The following is an 11,486-nucleotide window of genomic DNA, read 5'->3' on the forward strand; positions in this document are numbered from 1 at the left end:
GTCAATCAATTTTGAGTCACGTGCTCCTAACATCTCGGGTACATTACTTGCAAAATTTTTGGGACGATTTTAATTTCAGACACAAAAAGTGTTCGAAATTAGAAACCGTCCGGAATTTTAAGCGCCTGAAATATTTACAGTACAGTATAAAATTTTTAAGTAGCTCCAAACTCTTAGATTACTATTATTATTTTTTGGAACAAGCTCTACTCGAGACACTGCTCGAGATACGTAACGGCTTGATAAAATTTCTGTTATTTTCTCGTCCGTGTATCTGAAAACCCATTAGGGTGCTGTAAAACTATCATTTTCACAGATTTTTTCAGTCTAATTCGTGTTTTGTTGGCGCAAATTTACCTTAGGTCCTTTTCAACGAAGTGTCCAAAATGTTTGTCGGAAATTAGTCCGACATGAGATAAAAAGTGTCCGAAAATTTACGTCCGAAATTTTCTGCAAGAAATGTACACGTAACGTCAGAATATTTTAAGTCATTTTCTGATTACTTTTAAATTGAAAAAAATATCAAAATAATAATTTCCTAAAGTAGGATATTGCTAAAAAATGTATTACAAAAAAACTGAATAACTAGGGATGGCCATGACTGAGAAAGATTTAGAGAAAGAGACAAACTTGAAAAACTTGGTCAATTTTTTCAAGATGCGCGGTCCGTGATATAACTCCTTTAAAACTTTACGGGAAACAAAGAAACAAACAATGGTAATGAGTTAGGTTAGTAGGTTAGTGGGATCTCAGTCTTAGCTCGGATATCATTGAGTATTGAAAAGAGATCGAGTGAAAACTCCCACAAGAGCTGTTTGTAAAAACAGAAATATACGGTTAACCCTTTGAATACCAAACTTTCGCCAAAAAATACCGTTTTTAACCGTTCAGTCAGGGTTTTTTAGCTGCCATGACGCTAAATAAGCCTAAGTTTTGCTGAGAAAGCTTTTTTTTTGCTAAAAGGAGAGATTTTTCGAGGATTAGGTGCAAAATTGAGCAAAATTTCAATTCCGGGCATGCACATAAGCCAAAATTTGGACTAATTTTTTCTTTTTGTCATGAACCGTTCTGAATTTTGTTTGTTGCCCCTTTCCTTTCTGTTTTCCTCAGCCCTTTTACAATGGCTACCTTTTGCATTGTATGTTCTTTCTGGCTGCTGTGAAAAGTTGGATGTTAATTACGGGCGAAGCCTAGAAATGGACCTTTATCAATTATAGGCGTAGTGGACCACTTTACCACCGTTTTTGCACCAAAACTGATAACGTTGTTTTTCGATTTGCGACGTCGGAACGTCGTCGATATCTAAACCTGACCATTGTACGGAAAGGCCTAGCCTAGTACTACTATCTGCTTATCAAGAATATCTGATGACATTTAAATTGATGACGTCACAAGTGGTACAAAGAGCACGACCATTAATTACGCATATATACCAACTATATGCGTAGTTGGTATTCAAAGGGTTAAGGGTTGACTCACAGGGTTAGTGTAGGAGATGGAGGCTTCGGGTAATGATCTCCTGGCACCGACAAGTTCTGTTTCTTGAGTTTTCAATTTTCCTTTGTAAGACATAAAGATTTTGAACTTAAGTCACAGCAAACTATTCAGAACTTAAGCCGTCGACAAAAATTTAAGAACTCTTTTTTCTACGTGTAGCTGAAAAGACAACAAACAATTACAATTAATTACACAGTTCACAAGTACATAGAGAATGAAAATTGTAATATTTAGAGAGGAATTCGCTGGTTTTCATGCCGGTCCTCTCTCCTGGTCAAATTGGAATTTGGAGATGTTGGTTTTTGTGGAGGGAGGAAAACTGGCAAACCCCGAGAAAAATCCTCGGAGCAAGGCGGGAACCAACAGCAAACTCAATCCACATATAGCACCGGGCCGGAATCGAACCTGGGGCACAAGGGTGGGAGGCGAGCGTTCTCACCGCTGCGCCACGCCTGCTCTTGCTGGGACCGACATATCATTACTTGGCGTCATTCCTCCTTCCTGGGCTCTTTTGATTTTTGCTGTTATGTCGTTTGCAATGGGGGATAATATAACTGGAGATGATGCCAACCAAGAAGATAAGAGGCGTAGCCTCGGAGCTACTTCCGGCAGTTTTCAGTTACATTTTTAGCAATTTCTCAGTTATGAATTACAATTTCGGACCATTTCTCACCTTCAGAAATTTTCGTCCAAATCGGACCTCACCCGTCAGTTAGAAACACGTCGTTTACCAACTGATAGTCAAATGGGATCCTAGTCTAGTACAAATTAAACTATCTTTTTAAATTCAAACTGTCGTCGTAAAACCGGATATGTCAGTTATGTCAAAACGGAAAGTCTGACTTGCCTCGTCATTCTATTCCCAGTTCAGGGCTTGGTTGTTCAAATCCCGATTAAGCAGTAACCCATTAAAAGCAAGAATTTCAATTTCAGTTTTGTAACTTTTCGATCAGGTTTTCTGTTCATATTGTTTGTCTCAGTTTTCAATTTGTTTAATCTAAAACTAGACAAAACATAAGCAGTGGAAAACATTTTTATTCGAGAAAAATTAATATCTCGGTTAACTTTTCATTCTGGGTCAGCGTCAACCGGCTTTCGAAAAGCCCGGCCCTGATGTCATTTCATTCATGGCAACGGGTAGATCATGTTATGCCGGCTTTAATAGGCTTCAATAACCACAATATCGAGCCTCTTGTGAGCATCCATGGTAACTTACGGGAGGTTGCCGCAGACGAGAAGTTTCCTTTACAGTAGTGTCACTCCATGAGAGAAGTTTGAGACTTTTCACATGCGGTGTTTGAGAAGAGAAGCTGATTAGTTGTCGCTCAAGGAGAATTCCCAAAGTTAACAGTTCCACAGTATTTGTAGCGCGTTAGTTGCGTGAATTAACTAGCTTTTCTTGTGTAAAATAAAGCAAAGAAAATCCATGACCGGACAACTTCCGTTCGCGGAAAATTAAACATGAATGTATTTCACTTTGCGCACGTGAAGTCAGTTAAAAATTCACGCACATCAACGCCCGAGAATTTTCCATTGGGAGCCGAATTTCACTCCTCCGCTCCCAGTGAAATTTCGCAACATTCGAAATAGCGAGGTCTGATTTTGTACGTGAAAGAATCTCTCATAAAACAAGCGTGGCAATATCCACCTCGAATTTCTATTTATAGTATAATGAATCTATTGCGATCAAAATAAAATTGCGTAAACCCTAAACGATCAATGACGTCACTGCAATATTACGTCTCCCCTTCAAGGTGGACGGGGAACAGCAGGCAAGAACGATTCGGATAAAATTAATGCAATAAAGTTGTATGAACTAGAAATAGTTTTGAATTTGAGTCATTACCTTGTTCTAGAAGCCACGTAACGGGGGAGTAGAGTTTGCCCAAGGTATGAAAGAATGATGAAGGGGCAGCTTACCTTCCGCGTTGGGCTTGTAACCATATATTTTTGTTTAGTGCGCGTAATTAGTTATCATTTACGGTGTATCGATACGATATATATTTCTGAAACAAGAACTGGTACAAAGGCTTAAGGCAATTTCTGACAAATAATTCAAAACTGAACAGATAAAGTATATTTTTTCTATGGACCTCTTCATTATCCTTGAATTACACGTTACTTCGAAATCTTGTAGTAGTGTTTCATTCAAACGGGAAATGACGAAATGGTTGTGAGTATCTATTGGACAACTTATGGTGTACTCCGTTAACATTTACGTTTTGGTACAGCTTTCTTCAAATTTTGCTTGGTAATTTAACGAATAACCAGACTGACTTCGTCAATCACTTATTGTAAGTTTTAGTGGTCCTCACGGACCGACCAAATAAAACTCCTCTTGGTGGGGGACTGCACTCTTCATCCGGGGCATAAATATTACTTGATGAGCATTAATAATTTCCATGTCAGGGCTTAGTTTCTTTATTCTTCAACCATAATTCAGTCCACTATTTGTGACGAGAATGATGGAGTCGAATATGTTTAATAACATTTTAGTATCGGAAATTGCTGTAGAAAAAATATGCTAGATCTTACCTTGGTAATTTCAATTCTGTCTTTACCCGCGCGTCCCCCGTTAAATGGAAATTTCATTGGCACGCTAAAAGGGTGTTGAGTTAAAAATAGGAGAAATTTTCTATTTGCATTTTGTTGACTATAAAAGTACAAGATCAACAAATTAATTTCTTTCCCACATAAAACGCATTCAAACGTTTTCTCGTTTACTTACAAAATGTTTCGGCCAGCACGGTCTTGCATCCTCTGTTATACCGTTAAATGTTTTCACGGGAAGTTCTATTTCTTATTAGCATTTCTCCGAAGAATCACCAGATCATCAAAATAATTTCTTTCCGACATAAAACACATTCAAATTCTTCCCCAGCTCAGGATGACAACTTGTAAATCTAATTAGACCAAGACCTAGACCAATTTTTGGCAGCTTCCGAAATATCGTGTAATATTCTACGAGGGTTATTTTTTCTGCACGTAAGTTAAAAAAAAAACACTCGAGCCTTTAGGCGAAGCCGCGCATAATCGGCGAAAACGTATGTGGTCAGCAGTCCTGCTGACACTTCACTACAAAAGCCTTGTAAAACAAAGCGACCACCGGCGGCCATTTTAATGTTTTGGCGGGAAACTGAACGAACGTTTACTGTCGCGACACATAATGGCGGGAAAATACTAACACTGCTGTCAGATGCTGTCGAATAGGAAAAAAAATTCGATTGCTTATAATATCTATGGCATGGAATAAATTGTAATATATTTCTTTTCTGACTTTTGTCATTTAATCTCGACCATCATCTCTGTAGAATGTTAAGTTTCCATCCCGCGTGAATATACTGCATCAGATGAAGTTACACCATACGTTTCGTGACTTGATTATGCAAAAGAGAGGAAAAAGACCTGTCAGTACTTTTTTGTCCTGAGGCAAAATATAACGACGCACGATATTTGCAACCGTGCGGTTGCCCCGGAGACGCGAGTGTGTGAGTGTGTGGGGGTTATTTTTGTTATTATTATTTTTTTTTTTTTCGCAGATGCCAATTGTGGCGAACATGTCATTTCAAACTGTGTGAATTCGAATATACTGATATGGGGCGGTATGAGTGTTCTTTTCAAAGTAATCTCAGTTTTCTTACTTCTGAAAAGACAATTTAGACCACAACAAAAACGTGGATCAAATTTTCTTTGAAAGTTAGTAAGTTAATAGTAAGTCTCGAAACGATCTTTTTAAGTAGTAAGATGATACTTCGCAAATAACAATTGTTGTTTATATGAGGCTGTCAAATGAAATTTTCGCAAATTTTCGGCTAAATTTGCAGCTAGCTATCTAATTTGAATCAGTTCGCGTTTTTTCCTGCTTGAAAATAAAGTGGGGAAATCATATTACGAAAGAAAAAAACAGAATACAAAAGGATATGATCATAACAGGTAGGATATCTGTTTCTTTTTTCTTTTTGAATTTGAAACTCGGATGACCGAGTAGACAAGGAGATATGCGGCGCTTCCCCGCCAAACCATGGTAAACAGTTGACATTTAATATGAAAATACAATAGGGTAATGATGCTATTAATATTCTAACCAATCGCACGGCCCCTTAACTGGTCCGTATTGTTTTAGTCTTCAAATACCGGTCGCTGATTGGTTGGGCCTGACAGGAAATTTACAATCGCGCCAAGATCGAGCGGGTGGCGAGAAACGAACCACTCACAACAGCTGTGTGTGTCTAAGTGACGATTCACTCGAATAATTACTCGACCACAAAACGCGAAGCTCGTAAGCAAGGGGAAATATTACAGGACGCAACAAGCCTTGAAAAAAAAAACCGAAATTTTACACGACTGGATGATACAAGTACAGGATTTGAAGGGCATTATGGAATAGTTTCAAGCTATGGCTAACTTTGAAAATGTCAAACCCCGTGACCTGTTCGGCGCGGTGGACTTGGATGGAAGCGGGTATATAGACCGAGAGGAATTAGCCGCAGTATGCGATTTGGACGCTCACGATCTAGCGGAAGTCTTTGACAAGCTCGATGCGGACAGGGATGGAAGAATAAGCATCGAGGAATTTTCGGAGAATTTTAAAAAGTTCAAGTCTGTGGTGACGGGAGTCAAAAGGAAAAAATCAGAACACTCTGCGAGCTTCGATGGAGAATATGAAGACTTGAAGGACAGACTGGGACAGCAGTTTAGCCTCCTTAGCGGGTAAGCAATTCATGGGGGAAATAATAAACATTATATGGGCTGATAAGGGTGGCAGAATACGAGACACGCTTCACATTCATCTTACGTGTTATTACAACAGAAATGCACACTCACAGAAATATACCTGTGTTACACGCTAGAGTGATTTAGCTTTGTGAAGATTCTGAATTGCCGAGAGAGGCGGTTTAAATCTCGTAAACTACATTTGATGGCTAGAACAATCACTTGTCTTCACAGTTAAACTACGCTTCGAAGAGTCGTGATTATTTCCTGTCCGTATCTATTTTAATTCTTGATCCGACTCGCGTGCAAATACAACCATTAGCCGTGAATCCACTTAAGACATTAAAAGAGCAACTTAAGATTTACCTAGAGGATATTCATTTTGGGAAAAGAATTGAATAAATGCTTGTTAATTCTGTCAACGTTTGGTTTTTATGTTATCCAAAATTGCGGTTAAATGCCATAACAAAACTGAGCTATTTGGACACTTTTTATAGTCGATATATATTGCTGGTTTATCTAGCGCAGAGAAAACAAAACAAGTTCATAACAAGATGACAGAGCTGTGATTATTCTAGATGTTAGACGAATAGGGTTTGCTGTTCTTTTTTGCTAAACTAAATTACCGCAATTTTTTACCGAGCTGTTAGAATGTTTCTGCTACTATACTATAGTTCGTTCGTTCGGTGTACGTGAAGGAAAACTTCTGTTTAAGCTTGTGGGCACGTAATGCCTTGTACTGAGTTAACTTGGCCTTTTAATACAAAGAGGAATTTGGTAAGGTCGAATATGAACTCGTGCCAGGCGAATATCCGTCCGGCGAACGCAACATTTCCGACAACTTGAGCTTGCAGATAAATTTACAATTGGTAGATATAGGTCTTTGGCCTCAAGTTGGTTCCAAACTGACCGCTTTAAAGCAGAGATTAGCAATATTTGTCATCTCGTCCGTATAGTTTATTCTCAGGAAGGGAAACACGGTTGTTTTCTTTTCCTTTCCAGGTTATCTTTTGGTTTACGGGAAAATAGCCGATATAGAAACTTGCGACTTTGACCTATATCTAAAATATAATGACTGTTTATCTGAAAATGTCTCCTGTATGACAGGTAAAAAAAAATCAAATTTTGGGACTGTACAATACACAAACATTCTAGTAGAGATTTGGCTGTGTTCGAGGCAAGAACGTTGTGAATGGAAGGAAGAAACGTGATTTTATCTCTCATTTAGGAGTGTGCAATCCTATAAAGAGAAAAAATCAGACACGTAGCACGTTGTAGGATAGATGTAGAGTTTAAATTTGTGGATTATTTTTAGCTCTCACATTATCTGTCTCAACCGCTTTCATTATTCATACAAAGTTCCCCGGAAAAGCAAACATTATTCAAATGAGATTTGAAGAATTTTGTGGCGCGGTTTAATTTGTGTATCGAATACTAAAAAATATAAGGTTATGTTTGCTTGTTTCAGATTGCTGCATCAAACTGCGCTCGTGATCGTCCGATTTTTGCCGGCCAGTTTGTGTATTTCGTAAATGAGGCCCTTCTTTTAATCCTCCACGATCTACATCATTTGTTGAATCATTAGTATGGATGTTTTTCCAACAGTTTTGTAACATGGAAACGGATTAAGAAATTCAACTTGACTCGAAAATCATTAATATCCTCACGTCTTTGCGAGAGGAAAAACCAAAAAAATATTTCCTGGCACGTTGAAATTATTTCAAACTTTTTCTGATGGAATTTCAATAGTGAAATTAATTCGATACTCCGTTCTTGGTTTCTAGGAAAACGCTTCATTTTGTAAAAAATGCTAAAACTGAATCCCAAATTGTAAACCGTTGGTAGGGGGCCGTGACACAGGACGATTTGATCCAAAACAGGCTGATCGTCACGGCTTTTGTTTCTTTAAAATTTATTTTTTTAGCTCTTTTCCAACCATGAATCTTCATCCATTCTTCAGTTGATTCCGATCTCGTTTACACTTTTCATGATCATGATCATTTGACCTGAATGCATACACCCCGAACAATGGCAATTTGAAAACACAGGATCTTTTTGTGATAAGCCTGCGCTTTATCCGTAATGAACAAAACTATAGAATTTATCTTAGTGCCATGATAGGTACATGTATCTCTTAAACGCCTGTGGTTATTTCAAGACGCTCAAACTCTCCTTGAAAACTTTCCTTCTTTGCGTGAATCATCATCCCAGACTAGGGACAACTGGAATATTAAAGTTGGTACATGACCCGGAGGTCCATAAGCCAGTGAAAAGACTGATAAGAAATTGTACAATAATCAACACGGACATGAAATAAATGCGAATTAGAACATCAGTGATTTTATCCAACCTGCAGCTACAGAGCAGTTGTGTCGTTGATTTTAAAATAATCACGAAAACCTATAAAAAATGTGACAATTTTACAAATGACAGATAAGTACACATTTGTCCAAAAATTGCATGTGCAAATTTTTTTGCGATGCAATGCTTGCGGACAGTTTTTGTTGTTTTGCGTTAACAAGCAAATGAAACCAAAGACCTCTCCTGGCTTTTAATTTAAGTAAGACATAAAACAAGGTGTACCAGCTCAGCTTAAAAATGTAAAATACACGTTGGTTTAAACCAGCAGGTGCTAAAGGCCATATATTAACATTTGCCATTGACACCAAAACCGCCCACAGGCAAATAGAGCATTTTGAGAAGAAAGGAAAAAGTTGCGCAGCGTTTACCAACGAAATGTCAAAATCAGACAGCTTTAGTTTTATGTCATGTACACACTCTAGCCAGCTGCTTTCTTACAGTTACCAACAAAAGCTTTTTTAATATTCTGCTTCTTCAAAACTCAGCAGGGAGCGTTTATTAATATTACGAGCGCCAATAATGAGGAGCTGGAGGCGTCGGCGAATTGCGAAAAGCGATGCGTTAAATTGTGTTACAAAATGGCCATCCATTAAATACTCGGTAATACTCGCGAGCGTGTTGCAATCGATGCCCAAAAGTAAAATCCGGTCGTTTCCCTGTTTGCTTCAACTAACGGCTGAAAACCGCCAGGCCTGTTTTTCTTAGTATGCTTCAGACAAGTTTCTTTGGAAACTGAATTTCTTTGGTAACAAAATTGCTCAGTAATCGTCGCATAAGTTGCATAAAACCCATTTCGCAGTAAAATGACACCTTTACTTTCCAAGTTGTTTTCAAAGTGATCTTTTAGTATGTGCATTTGCAAAGTAAACCACCATTAGGCTTTTGATATTAAGTAAACTTGGTATCTGTTTTCAGTATGAAGCCACACAGTTTCTAGGATACTTCAATCGGCAAAAGACTATTTGTAAATTTTACATTTCATTAAAAAATTTTCAGCTCCGGTTTGCCCTGTCTAAAACAAAATATGTTTTTTACGAAGTGTCTAAATTACTTCCATACGTAACACATTTCTCGACTGCATGTTTGTTAAATAAATAAGCAAGTGTTAGTATTTGTAATTTAGGGCTGTAATACCCGATCAATACCGACACTAATATCCCCTTGTATTTCCTTCGAAGTGGTAAAGCAGCACAAAACGTCCACCAGTCGACCATCAACACAAACTGAAAATCATAAACAACAAAAAATTGTACAATTCAGCCCAGCACTGAGATCGGTTTAGTTCAAAACGTAATAAAGAATCAACAAATGGTCAAAAAGACTGAGGTCTTCTTGTTTAATGGGTCATCAGTTTGTCCCAGTTTGTCTGACGACATTGCAAATAATGACCATGGCGGTCTGATTGAAATCAGATCCGTAGCCAGCCCCAGAATATAGTGATATAAGGACGAGCGGAAGCAATCAAGTGTTTGGCCAGACACTCGCATTAGGGAAAGCACTAAAGGTGCTGATACCATAAGCAATTTTTCTTGCATTTTGCCGTGCGATTCTGTTGCACGGTTGCATGCGACACCACGATGCCTTGCGTAGTGTAACACCCTCTGGAATGAACATGTCTCCCGCTACGTTTTAGGCGCTGCAGTGATCATACTTTACGAAGAGTAGAACTTGATTTTACTTTGTATATTCACCACTTGTTGCAGCACAACGTTGCAAAAGTTAATTATTTCAAAGGATGTTACAGCAGGCAATTCCTCGCACAATGTGTGTCGCAACAAAATTGTGAGACAATTTGTGGCGAAATAGGGTCTTAAAAGTGCCATATTTTTCGTCGCAGAGATGAGCTACTTTTGTGGATCCAAAATCGAAACATCTGAGAAAGAAAAATTTCTTTTGGTATTATAAGATAGGTCTCGAAATCTAACCCAGAATCTTACCGAAATGGATTCCTTTAACGTTGTTCACCTGCGTAGTTTTTATACAGTGAAACTTGGCGAGCAAGAACAAACAGATTCGTCCTGCAGATCTTACAGTGTAATTTGTGAGAACTAACATGTACATAACAAGACAGCTTCTTGCAGATGACTATAGCGGCTTCCTTGATGTTCTGACAATAAAATGTTTGAACTCAAAGAGTTAACAAGTGTTTTATTTCACCAATAAAGAGGCACTGCAATTAATTGTTAAGATGCTTTCCATGCTTTTCACCACAAATGAGCCTTGTAGTGACAAGAAAACGGATCTTAAGTAACTCGGCGGAATTCGGATTTCTATTTTAAAGGCAGGAGCCCATTATGGGCTCCTGTTAAAGGGTATCAGATCTGGGGATTGTTTCAGCCACAGATCAAATTTTATATCAGGTCGGACCAAGCGAAAATGAAAATCTACCGTCATGTGACTTAAGTTCTCAACACACCCACACACACAAAAAAAGCAAGAATATAAGCCCCATCAAATTGAAGGAATGGCAAACCAATGCCTTTTAGAGGAGGAATTTTTTTAGATAATTAGACGGTTAAACTTTGGCTATGCATTTGCGACTTTTATACCGAACTGAAAAGAATGCATTGGATGTTGCTCATCCTAGTTTCTATTCATTGAAACGTTGCGAGCAAACGCGAACAAAGAAGTTCAGGAATGGAGCGGAGTGAACCTGATTGATAGCAGGAGAATCTAAGACAATTACAAGTAAAGGGACAGCAATGGGGACAGGTTAACTTTTTAGAAACCTTCTGGTCAGAGAGCATTTAAGCATTTGTGTTGAGCAATCTCTGACTCGTGTTCGCAGCATTCTTTTCTAATTTCTACTCCGCTGAGTTTTATCGAGTTTTTACCGAATGTTGCAACAGGACTCGAACTGCTATACACGGACATCGGCACCATTTTCAGTTTTCCCAAAAGTAATAAACTTTAAT

General features: G+C 38.3%; 1 protein-coding gene across 1 annotated transcript; it reads left to right on the top strand.

Moving 5' to 3' along the window:
* The first annotated feature begins 5,692 nt into the window (after positions 1-5,692).
* Positions 5,693-9,749, top strand: LOC145501202 (ras and EF-hand domain-containing protein-like). The gene has a single exon (XM_081480724.1). The coding sequence runs from the start codon at positions 5,894-5,896 to the stop codon at positions 6,209-6,211; it is 318 nt and encodes a 105-aa protein (XP_081336850.1). The 5' UTR covers positions 5,693-5,893; the 3' UTR covers positions 6,212-9,749.
* The last annotated feature ends 1,737 nt before the right edge of the window (positions 9,750-11,486 follow it).

The sequence above is a fragment of the Orbicella franksi genome, chromosome 10 (assembly GCF_964199315.1).
Source record: "Orbicella franksi chromosome 10, jaOrbFran1.1, whole genome shotgun sequence".
NCBI lineage: Eukaryota > Metazoa > Cnidaria > Anthozoa > Scleractinia > Merulinidae > Orbicella > Orbicella franksi.